The sequence below is a fragment of the Carlito syrichta genome, unplaced genomic scaffold (assembly GCF_000164805.1).
Source record: "Carlito syrichta isolate Samal-C Ts95f unplaced genomic scaffold, Tarsius_syrichta-2.0.1 Scaffold304598, whole genome shotgun sequence".
Taxonomy (NCBI): Eukaryota; Metazoa; Chordata; class Mammalia; order Primates; family Tarsiidae; genus Carlito; species Carlito syrichta.
In genome coordinates, this window is record NW_007248694.1 from 1,295,611 (window position 1) to 1,307,419 (window position 11,809).

The 11,809-nt window shown below is 53.2% G+C and overlaps 2 protein-coding genes across 3 annotated transcripts in view; both read right to left on the minus strand.

Annotated features, from left to right (window-relative positions):
• Positions 1–540: 540 nt before the first annotated feature.
• On the minus strand, positions 541–2,014 carry SFN (stratifin). The gene has a single exon (XM_008060358.2). It carries the CDS (start codon positions 1,807–1,809, stop codon positions 1,063–1,065), a length of 747 nt encoding a protein of 248 aa, XP_008058549.1. The 5' UTR covers positions 1,810–2,014; the 3' UTR covers positions 541–1,062.
• Positions 2,015–8,208: 6,194 nt separating this feature from the next.
• The window catches only part of ZDHHC18 (zinc finger DHHC-type containing 18), a 30,126-nt gene continuing 26,525 nt past the window's right edge, over positions 8,209–11,809 (minus strand). For both annotated transcript variants that reach the window (XM_021713523.1, XM_008060359.2), the window contains exons 7-8: positions 11,046–11,158; positions 8,209–10,203 (exon numbers count right to left, since the gene is read on the minus strand). In XM_021713523.1, coding sequence (XP_021569198.1) covers positions 10,086–10,203; positions 11,046–11,158 — 231 coding nt within the window. In that variant the 3' untranslated portion in view covers positions 8,209–10,085. The remainder of the gene's footprint in view (positions 10,204–11,045; positions 11,159–11,809) is intronic.

Below are 11,809 nucleotides of genomic sequence, written 5' to 3' on the forward strand. Positions count from 1 at the left end.
GGCTGGGCTCCGCGGCCCTCCCACCCTGTTTGCGCCTCCGGCCCGCCAGCCCGCTTCCTGTCGTCTCCGTCTGCGAACGCTGAGGGACGTTCTCCTCTCCTCGGATCTGGACATTGAACGACCGCGCCGTTCTCCTGCCTCAGAGATCGGAGCACTTGATGAGACTTCTCCCCGCTTTCAAATCCGGGGCGCTCTGTGCCGCTCGCTACGGGGTGTCCCTGCGGCGCTGTCCTCAGCCCAGACGTCACTGCTTCCGGTCCCTCGCCCCCATCCGAGCTTTTCAGCCTCCCGCGCCGAGGCACCCACTCACCTCTCCTCAGCCGGGCGGAGGAGCCTCCCGGGACCAGTCCAGCTGGCTTGGGCTGCCCTGGGAGAGAGCCGGGCTGCGGCCTCGCCTGGACTCCCCAGCCCGAAGTCTTGCCCGCGGGTCACTGAGCCAGGCCCGGGGAGGTCAGGGCCCTGAGTGGTCCAAAGTGAGGGTCTCTAAGTCATACTCAGTCCCACTCCCAGCCCGGAGCCAATAACTGGAAAAGACGGGAGGAGTGTCACAGGGGAACTTTATTGAGAGGAAACATGGTCACACCAGCAGACATGCTTTCCCTCGGGGCCGGTCTTGCACTCGCGTTCTCTCTCTCTCTCTCCCTCTCTCTCTCTCTCTCACACACACACACACACACACACACACAGTCTCCAGTCTCTGCCACACTGTCCAGTTCTCAGCCACAAGGCAGGGGACACGCCTCAATTCCTAAGATCCAGAGGCAGCAGGGGCAGAGCAGGGGCAGGAGGGAGGCAAAGGGGAAGAAGTGGCCCGGTTCCTGGGTGGGGCTGGGAGAAAGGGGGTGCAGAGAGCAGGGGTGGGCAGGATGACCCATGGTCATCAACAGCTGCAAGAAGAGTGGAATCCTCAGCCCCAGGTGGCCTCAGCTCTGCAGGTCCCTCTCCATGGAGCCTTTCTGAGTTGGGCCAGAGCCTTGGGGGGAGGGTGGGGCCTCCCACCTCACACTAGTCCTCTCCGCGGGGTGGGGAAACGGGCAGGGCCGGGTGGGTGGCGGGTAGGACTCAGCTCTGGGGCTCCTCGGGAGCCTCGCCTCCCTCTTCCCCGGTGTTGTCAGCTGTCCACAGCGTCAGGTTGTCTCGAAGCAGTTGCATGATGAGAGTGCTGTCTTTGTAGGAATCCTCGCTGAGGGTGTGCAGGTCAGCCATGGCCTCGTCAAAAGTGGTCTTGGCCAGCGAGATGGCTTCCTCGGGGCTGTTGGCAATCTCGTAGTGGAAGACGGAAAAGTTCAGGGCCAGGCCTAGGCGGATGGGGTTGGTGGGCGGCATCTCCTTCTTGCTGATGTCCATGGCCTCCTGGTAGGCTGACCGGGCGGAGTCAATGATGCGCTTCTTGTGGTCACCAGTGGCCACCTCGGCCAGGTAGCGGTAGTAGTCGCCCTTCATCTTCAAGTAGAAGACTTGGCTCTCGGCCTCCCCCGCCTGCTTGATGAGGTGGCTGTCCAGCAGGCCCAGCACAGTGTTACACACTCCCCGGAGCTCAGTCTCCACCTTCTCACGGTACTCTCGCACCTCAGGGCCCTTCTCCTCTGAGCCCTCCTCATTGCTCTTCTGCTCAATACTGGACAGGACCCTCCAGGCAGCCCTCTGGCCCCCCACCACGTTCTTGTAGGCCACTGAGAGCAGGTTTCGCTCTTCGCAGGAGAGTTCCTCGCCCTTTTCCACAGCGCCCTTCATGAAGGCTGCCATGTCCTCATAGCGTTCAGCCTGCTCTGCCAGTTTGGCCTTCTGGATCAGACTGGCTCTCTCCATGGCTCTGAGAAAGACAGACGGGCGGCGGGCTAACTGGCTGCCTGGGGACCAATGCCGGACTCTGCGCCTCTCCTGCTTTCAGCCTGCCTTTTGGCTGGGTGGCCTGGCCCAGAGAGGGGTGGGGAGGGGCAGGGGGCGGGACCAGGGCCTAGGACCTGCCTCTCTCTCCTCTTCTCTCCACACCTTTTCCGGCTGTGCCTTAAAGGTAAAAGGGCTGGGATGTGGGGTGAGTCATCAGGACAGTCAGCAGGAGAAATCTGGGTGTGGGCCCCACCTGCACAGGCACCTTTCCGGGCTCCAGGATGCCCCCTCTTGTTCAGAGCTGTCATCACATGGCTGACCATATAAGGAAATTGCCCTGGTTTCTCAATCAGATCCTCCCTTACGGTGTCCTTCCTTGGGGTAAGGATGGCTTTAGCCACCTGGCTGCCTCAGCCTAGGCTAGGCAGAGTCCACAAAGGTGCAGGAGGATGGGGTTCCTAATTCTACCAGGTACCTTCCCTCCTTGGTTCAAGTGAAATACATCATGTTTAGGTAGGGCTATATACAGCTGCCTAAGCACTTTCACACTCATGATCTAATTTAATCCCTAAAATGTCTCTGTGAGGTATACAGGACTATAGAGATGGGGACATTAAATCTCAGAGAGGGGTGAGATTTGCTCAAGGTCACACAGCTACCAATTCCCTGAAACTCTTCTCTCTGTACCCTACTTCCTTTCGCTTTTCTCCCATTGAGGCCTCTAATATGTGAGCTCCAGACTGTATTTGGAAGTGAGATCCAGGCTTCTTCCTGAGTCTACATGAAGATAGTTCCATCCCCATATCTCACTGCCCTCCTCCCCCAGGATCCCCTCTGAGCTCCCAGAATGCACAGGTGGCAGCTTTCAGAGTGCCACTTAATGAAGTGTTTAACAAGCAGCCTCTGATGCTCCAGCCCAGCCTTTTTAATTAGTCACCCAGTAGGTTTGCTGAGTACATTTCCCATCGCTACACGCTTTTCCTTTTCAAGTTGATGGCCTGTTGCCACTTGTTTGAGGATTTACTCTCTGGCCCGCCACACTACGTCACCTGCCCCCTCCAAACCACTTGCCATCATGTATCAGCGGGGCTCATGAAGGGTGGGGGCCCAGCTCCCTGTCCCACTTTCCTGTCTGACTCAGTCTGCCCTCTACTGAGGCTGGGAAGCAGGCCACCTGGGTGCTCAGTTCAGTTTGATCCCCCAGGGGGGACGCTAGCAGGGAGAGACAGAATTGAGAAAAGGAGGTGGCAGTGACACATACCATTTTGTTTTATGGGACAGCAATCCCAGCTGACTGATGCCTCCCCCAGCCTGTCTCTCAGAAGTTTCCCTGCCCTTCCCTTTGACCATAGCTCTGACTCCTGGCAGAGGCTTCAGAGATAGAGACCTCTCTGTTGACAACCTTCTGTCACTGCTTGCTGGGGCCCTAGCCTCAAGTTTCTTCAAGAGTTTCAGGTGCTGGCACTGAGTCTATAAGGGTAGGCTCCTGGCTTATCTGCCCCACCTCTAGTCAAAGCTTAGATGGGGCTCAGGGGTGGGGCTCCCTTCACTGGGGTTCAGCCAGACTAATCCTTCAAACAGGATAATCAATGTCTCCCCTGGTTCCTCTGAGTGTCTGAACACTCACCTTGCTCTTCTGGAGGGAGGCTTAGGCTAGAACTCTGAGGACCAAAGATGAGATCCTCCTCTTTGCCACAAGGACATGTCTGAGCTAATGCTACAGATTTCCAAGGAAGCAGAAGGAGATTTTAGGCTTGACATCCCAAAGGCTTTGTTCAAATTGGAGCAGTGACACAGAAAATGAGGGAAAGGGACTACACTACACTAAAATACCAACTTATAGTGGGTATCTTTAGGTAGTGAGACTCAGTGACTTTGTTTCCTTTTGATTGTCTTAGTCTCACCAAGTTATAAATGGTTAATATGGATTATTTTTCTATGAGATATAGAACAGCCTAGTATCTTTGGAATCAGACTGCCTGAGTTAAATTCATACCAGCTATCTGTGGCCTTGGTCAAGTGACTTCACCTCTGTAAGCCTCAGTTGCTGTTAGTGTAAAATGAAGCTTATAAGAACTAAATGTTAATAGAAAGTACGGTAGAGTGGATGGTAACTATTATCATGTAATAAAATCCCTTCAGCTTTATTATTATAAACATATACACATAAAGCACTATGAAATGAAGAAGAGCCCCAAGCCAGGCTTTAGCTGAAGACCAGATCCTGCCCAGCTGGGTATCTACAGGGGAGAAAAGGGGGCAGAGTTTGCCCATAGCCTTCCCTCTGTAGATGGATGACTGGTCAGATGTGCTCAGCACTATCTCCTTCTCCAGCTAGAACATTCCTCTGGCCTCAGCATGCCCTGGACCCTCAAGGGCTTTCCTTTGTACTAGTCATCCAGCCTGGGGTTCCCCAAGTCCTGAGGGAAAGCTGAAGGTCCCAGGACATAGGAAGCCTGGAAGGCAGAGCCTGGCAGGCCTTGGAACTTTGGAGCTTATTCTGAATCTGGGGAGATAGCAATTTCTTTCTGCCTCTTAAGCCAAGGAACTTGGTGGTGGTTCACACCATGAGCTTCACACCCTCTAAGGAAGCCCTTCATTTCTGTTCCTCCCCTTCTGGGTCTCAGGGGTACATCTGGGAGCCAGGCTGCCTGACACCTCTGGCCAGCTGTAGCCTGTTGATCCTGACTCAGTTCCTGTGTCTCAGGTTCCTCCCTTTGCCTCCAGGCCTCCATTTCCCAAGTCTAAGAGCCCAGGCAGGCAGGAGGCAGCAGGCCCTGGCAGGGCACAGAAGCTCAGTCAGCTGCTTGAATCAACAGGTCAGGAGCTGGGGTTGCAGCCCAAAGGGGCTTTCCTCCTTCTGCGCCACTTCCCCCTCTTCTGTAGAGCATCCATCCTACCAGCAGGCTCAAGGCCTCTGGGCCCATAGTCAATCCTTCTTAGCTGATAGTAATAGGCTTTGAAAAGTTGTATCACAGAGAAGGCAGCAACCAGTTGCCATCTGCCTCCACTGAGAACAGAGGACAGGGTTCTGATAGCAGTGGGAGGGACTCTGGTTAGATTCCAGAAGGAACTTCCTAAGATATTTTTCAGTCTTAGAATGATCAAATTAAACAGGTGACCAGAGGAAGCTCTAACACCTTCTCCCTCTAGTTGCGAACAAGAGTCCAATTACCTAGCCAAGAGCTTACTCTACTAGTTGCTTTTGGGAAGGGATATTAGATTTTTTTTTTAAGCGATTCAGCTGTTCTGAGTCTTTTTCTCCTGAAGGCACTTCTGTTTAGTCTCCCACATCTCCCAAACCAGTCCAGTCTAGAAGACAGTGTGGAATTTATGGAGAGAATGGAATGAGGTCAGGGTGTGGGAATGCATCCTAGCTCTGTTATAAGGCCTTGGGCAGGTCCCTTCCTGCCTCTGGGCTTCAATTTCCCCATCAGTAAAATGAAGAGGCTGGCCCAGATAAACTCTAAGCCCTCTAAGACTATGGCATTCTCTAATTTTAGGGTTTCTACAAGATCTCATCCTCCCACAACTGTATTCATTCCTTGGGTAGTGAAGATGGGTCAGAGGTGGGGAAGAGATAAGAATCCAATCCTGAATTTGCTGCTTTAACAACTGGGTGACCTTAGGCAGCTCCTATACCTTCCCTGAGTCTCAGCTCCCTCATCTGTAAAAAGGCTGACATCCCCTTCCCCATAGGCTAAGATGAGAAAATGGAGCTGGTACCCAGCAAACCCTTACTGAATGGTAGCAAATAACTTTTAGCCCATAATTATTTTTTTTAACATGTAGTACATACAGCATTTGGTCATGTGCATGTTTCAATGCGGGACAGTAGCTGGGGGAAAAAAGTTTCCATGAGATTGTTACCCTGGGTTGGGTTCAGTTCAGGGATGAGACAGTATCAGACTAGAGTTAAACCCTGTCTCATCCCGGGCTGAGACCTTTCAGAGTTTAGAGGTCAGCTAAGGCTTGGAGGTCTCTGGAACTGAGACCAGGAGTCCTGAAAGGGCAAAGTGAAAAGGCTTCTTCCCAGGTCCCGTCTGACTTCAATGTCCCTCTTTTGAATCTTCAGAGCAGCACTGACCAACCAGAACAAAGTTAGAAGTGAGGGTAAGTCGCCAGGCACAGTGGCTCAAGCCCTTGATCCCAGCACTTTGGGAGGCTGAGGTGAGAGGACTGCCTGAGCCCAGGGGTTTGAGACCAGACTGGGCAAATTGGCGAGACCTCGTCTCTACATTAAATCAAAAGATTACCCAGGCATGGTAGTACGTGCCTGTAGCTCCAGTTACTTGGAAGGCTGAGGTGGAAGGATCACCTGAGCCCAGTAGGTTGAGGCTGCAGTGACCAAGAGCTTGCCACTGTACTCCAGCCTGAGGGACAAAGTGAGACTCTAACTCAAAAAAAAAAAAAAAAAAAAAGACCCCCTGCAAAAAAAAAGACCCACACCCACTGCAAAACCCACCCACAGACCCCAAAGTAAAGGTGGTACCAGACAGCCAAGCATATGGCAAGAAGAGGGGGATCTTTATTTTGGATTAAAAAGGTACAGGACAGCAGACAAGCAGCCCCCAGCCTGGGCTCAGCTGATTTTCCTTGGCCTGGCCCATTTCCTCTAATTCTTCTGAAGAACATGGGGCTGTGCCACCGAGCTCAGTCCCTCAGTGTCTTAAGCAAAGGATACAGGCACCGTCCTTGCATCTTACCTACTCCAGGTGGGGGTTGGGGGGTGGACAGGGCCGTGGGAACAGTGTCAAGCCAGTTGTGCTTAAAACAGTCACCAAACTTGTTTAGCAGCGTCATCCACCATCAGTACCCCAGAAGGCTCCTGAAGAAACCTGCTCAGCTGGACTATGGCTATGCCTGATTAGGGGGTGGGGGGCAGGCTGTAAGGCAAGATTCCTAAAGAGTCTTGACACTTCACAAATGTGGGGAAGTAAGGTGAAGGAGGGAATAGAGAGTTTCAGCACAGTATTACATTATTGTGCTGACAGCTGCGTTATGGCTTTCTACACTCTGGCTGGCATGGAGTGAGAGTGGGACAAAGAGGCCAGCCCCTGCCCTCTATGGGGGGCCCTAAAGAGCACACAGGCAGGGCAGGCTGAGGGGCAGACCCTGTAGGCACAGATGGTGGCAGACGGGCCACAGGTTAGGCAGGTGGAGGTGCCGGGTGCCTGGCTCCCTCCAGGCCACTCCTGGAGAGGCAGAGAGCAGCAGTCCTCAGGAGGTCCTTAAGCCCCCGCACACACTGGAGATCCCAGGCAGGACAGCAAAGAAGGAGAAGAGAGAGGGTTAGCGGGATTAGGAGAGAGACAGCTTTATAGGTGCCCCCATGGTGGGGACAGGTGCGTGCTGCCACAGCACCTGCCTCTCCCCCAGAGAAGGGCCAAGGCTCGGGCAGCAGGCAATGAAAACAAAGCAGGAGAGAAAACAGGTAGGTGAGAGAAAGCTCAGCAGGGACAGAAAGCCAGGACACAAGAATATTAGTGACTGGTGGCCCCTACACACCAGGACACTACCAGCACAGGCCCAAGCGCCTCAGAGCAGGGACACCAGCCTCTTCCCAACCTCACCCTTCACCTTCTTTTCCAGTTGGAGCTGCTCTGTGCGAAGCTACTTCCTCAGTCCAGAACAAGGCTGGGCTCTTAGCCCTGCCCCACATCCCGATACTTCAGCTTAGAGGGGAGCCCTGGGGACCCTACCACCGCCAGCACACACACCACACCACACGCCAGACAGATGAATGGGCTCCACAGGGCTGGCAAGGCATGCAATGAGGATGAGATGGTGTGTGAGGGGAGCGGGCAGTGCTGGCCAACAGGGGAGATACGGTCTTACCAGCTAACCCTCTGCAAAGAGGCTTGTTAGCTCCCCTCAGGCTGTGCAGGAGATGGCAAAATCCTGACAGGTGTCCTCCTGGGGGAGATACCAGAGAGGTGGGCCAGCGTTATGAGTTGTCTGGCTGGGTCCTGATGCTCAGGTGGGAGTTGGTGACCAGGGAGGCTCCAGCTCTCAAACTGGAATCTATCATCTCAAACATTTTCTTAGCTGAGCAGTCACTGGGCATCAGAGTGGAAAGGCAGTAGTGAAGAACAACTTGGGGGTCTCCAAGCCCGAGGCAGGTAAAGGTGGAGGGAATGAAGAGGGGACAAGATGGCCTCTTCTTTGGTGCCCATGGGGGCTCAACCACAGCCTCCTCTGCTCTGCCTCCAGCCTCCAGAGCTCCAGGCAGGTGAGGGGAATTTTAGCCAGGTCGCTGGGCTGCCTGCCTTCTCTCTGTCTCCCCAAGAAAGACCCAAGTTTGTCTGAAAGAACAGAGGGCTGCCAAGTAGGGCCTCAGCAAAGGAAAAGCAAACAAAAACCAAACCAAACCAAATCAACTCTTAAAAACAAAAGTTTTATTACAAGCAGGAACAAAGAATACTGGCTTAAATAAAAGGCAAGTGGGAGCCCCCTCCTCTAGCCAGCTTCCTCCCCACTTCCTAAGGTCACTACAGCAATGGCTCAGGGCCCTGAGGCTGTGGCAAAGCTGTTTTTCCCACTGGGGACCCTCTGTGGCTGCCCATCCCCAGCTCTCTTTGCAACCACTAGTCTCTGGAGTAAGGAAGGGAAGATTCAGAGACTTCCTATGTCACTTTCCAAGGGCTTTAGCCCATGTGAAGGGCCAAGGAGGGGGATGGAAGGACAATATCTATATTAATTTAAAAAAAAAACAAAACTACAACTCCCAGCAGAGGAAAGCTATCCTCTCAGTTTCTGACCCAGCCTTAGGCCAATCTTCACTTGTCTCTTGGCCCACTCTGGGCTTCTTCCTGAAATACCTTGTCCTCTAAGTGCTTGGCATTGGGTTCCATACTCAGAGCTTGGAGAAGAGGGTGTGGACTATAGGATGGTGGCCGCTCCCCATAGCCACCACCCCACCCACCACACCCAGCCTCAGCCTGTCTGGGCAGGTCCCAGCTGGAAGCCTAACCTGGGGGCTGGGTGGAGGGGTGCGGTGGCAGAGTTCCCAGCCACTGCTTGTCTGAAGTCCATGGAGGAAGGAAGGATAATAGGATGGGGGCTGAGCCCCAGCGGAAGCCCGGAGGTTTCTTGTAAACCATGCATGTGCTCCCCGTCCCCATGGCTCAGGCTGCTCCCTGATACCCAAGGGGAATGGGGGAGGGGACAGCCCAGGGGATATGGGAGCCAGCCACATTCACACAGGGCACACATGAACACACACACACACTCACTCACTCACTCACTCACAGCCAGAAGGGCTCTTGTAATAAGCTTACTAAAATCAACTAGCCTTCTGATAACCCTTTACCTGGCACTACACAGATAGCAATGTAGCTGACGTTTTCTTCTTCTTCCATTTAAAAAAAACTATGTAGAAAAGAGGTCTATAAAATTGTGCAAAATACCCAGCATTAATAAACCCGTTTCAAGTATTGCCAGCATGAGGACAACTTGCCCATCCCCAGACCTGACTTCAGAAAGAGGTCAGGGGCAAGCCAGGATTCCTTAGAGCCCTCCATGGGCAGGGGGGAAGACAAGGCCACTACTTCCTTACTGCGCTGCCCAGGAATCGCAGAAGGAACTGAGGTTCTGGGTGCCTGGCTGGCTGATTCAACTTCCTTCAACACAGACTGCCCCTACCCCTCACGAGCCCTGCCCTCTCTACTGGAACCCAGCTCTAATCCTATTAGCCAACTCCACCAGAAAAAAAAAAAAAAAAACCCTATCAAAAAACCCCAGGGAAGAAAGAACAAGGATCATCACCAAGAGAATGAAGGAGCCCACACACCAAAGCAGCCCACTGAGGCTTCTTCTCCCACAGCCTGTTGTCCAGAGCTGACTGCTCACCAGTCCTGTCTCACCCTGAGGACCCTGGCTGAGCAAGGCCAAAGCAGTTTCCCCCAGCTGGGAGGCTTCACACTCAGTTCACACCCTCACTCACACAGGGCTTGCCCTGACACAGGCAGAGACTTGGCATGGTCCCCTGGGTGGCCTCCAGAGGCTCTGGCCTCCCCTGTCACTGATCAGCTGGGGCCCAAGGCTGACAGAACCTGGGTTTGGGGAGCAGAGGGTACAGCCACGGAACAATGTGGGGAAAGCCACGCAGGGTGGGAAATAAATACGAATAGACTTGAGTCTTTGGCAGCTCTGCTTCCCTCAGATGGAATGGGTAGGGTCCTGGCAGGTGTGGAGGGCGGCAGGTGAGTGCAGAGGGGCAGACAGGCCAGCAGGTGGCAAGTACTGAGCCCTGATCAGGGGTGGCCTCCTACCATGTTGGCGTCGGGCTTGGCTCTGCAAGCTGGCTCATCACTTCTGATGGGCGAGGGCAAAACGGTGTCGGACTGCACAAATCCCCTCCGGTCAATTAGGCTTCCAAAACACAAGGGAACACACATGAGGGCTCTGCCCAATGCCAAAGCTTCAGACCTGGGACTGGATGGCAGAGTCCATCTCCTTGCCAAGGAAAGACGCAGTCCAAGCAAGGCTGAGGAAAGGAGAGCTGCTCTCCATTTGAGGGCTCAGGATCTTTTCCTTCTCGCTGCCCCCTGACTACCTGGCTTTTGGCCACAGAATTTATTCACTGTTAATTCCAATTGGGCTACCAGTCCATCTGGCAGCCAAGAAGCCAGGCTGCAGGAGAGGGGAAAAGCAATGATGAACAGGTATTTGGCAGTAGTGAGATTCCCTACTTTCCCTTCACCCAGGTAGGACGGGTGACAAGAATACTGGGTGGGGCAACAATTCAATCCCTCTTTTGGAGCTCTGGCGCCCCCTGGTGTTGGGATGGACAGGGAATTTTCCCAGCTGGACTAAGACACCAGGGTGCCTCTTGCCAGGAGAGGATAGAGGCCCCGCCGCCCAGTCTGGGTGACAACCAGAAGGGCAGCGTCATTCAAGCGTGGCCTAAGCAGTCATTATGGTTATCCCTGGGGAGTAGGATTATATGTAATGACTAAATGTTCTTCTTTTGTGTATTTTGTACTTAGTTTTTTCCTACAATGAGCACATGTGATTAAAAACTATAACTCTACACAGAATTCCTTTATATGACAAATGCCCTGATGCATTCAGCAGGGAGTAGTAGAGCATGTCTGGTGTGGGGAGAGGATTGCTGATATCCAGAACGACTCTAAGAGGTGCAAACTTGCTGGGCCACCCCCCACTGGCTGGGCCTGGCACTGTGACCTTTCTTTTGCACTCCACTTGCTTACCTGGGAGGTAGGGGGCCGCAGAGCACAGCACAGCAGTTGGTGATAATACTTTTATGGCTGTAGGGGTTGACAGAGGCCTCACCACCCCTCTTGCTGGACCACGAGCCTTTGATCTGCAAGCAGGAAGCAAGCCTGGGTCAAGTACCTCCTTTTACTTCACTTTTCTAGAAGGAAGGTCTAGATGCTGGGGAAACCTGGCCAATTCTGAAAATAATTCTGGTTAGAGGAGGGGGAGTGTCTTTAACACAGGTCATTCAATGAGGATGTGGGGGACTGCTGGATGTGAGGGGCCCTCTGCGGAGATTAAGACAATCCCTACCAGGACAGAAAACAGCACAGCCAAAAAGAGCTTTCAGAGAAAAATTTTTAGATAAATCCTCTCTTTTCTGGCCAGCCACCTCCAAGGAAAGGCAGCACAGAGGCACAGGGCTAGGGCCAACCTGGCTGTGGGCCTTGGCTATACTATTCACTGGCTGCAAACCTGGACAGATCACCACTTCTCTGAGTCTCAGTCCTCATTTGGAAAATAGGGTCAATAATACTAATTCTCAGATGGCATGATTGGGGCATTAGACAAAATCCTGCCAGATTCTCTAGCTCTGTGAGTTGCTTAGCAATAAAGAATATCTGCTTGCCTTTAACTCCGTTTTCTTTTTTTTTGAGTTGGAGTCTCACTCTGTGGCCCAGACTGGAGTGCAGTGGCCGCTTCCGGCCACTGCAGCCACGACCTGCTGGGCTCCAGCGATCCTTCCGCCTCAGCCTTC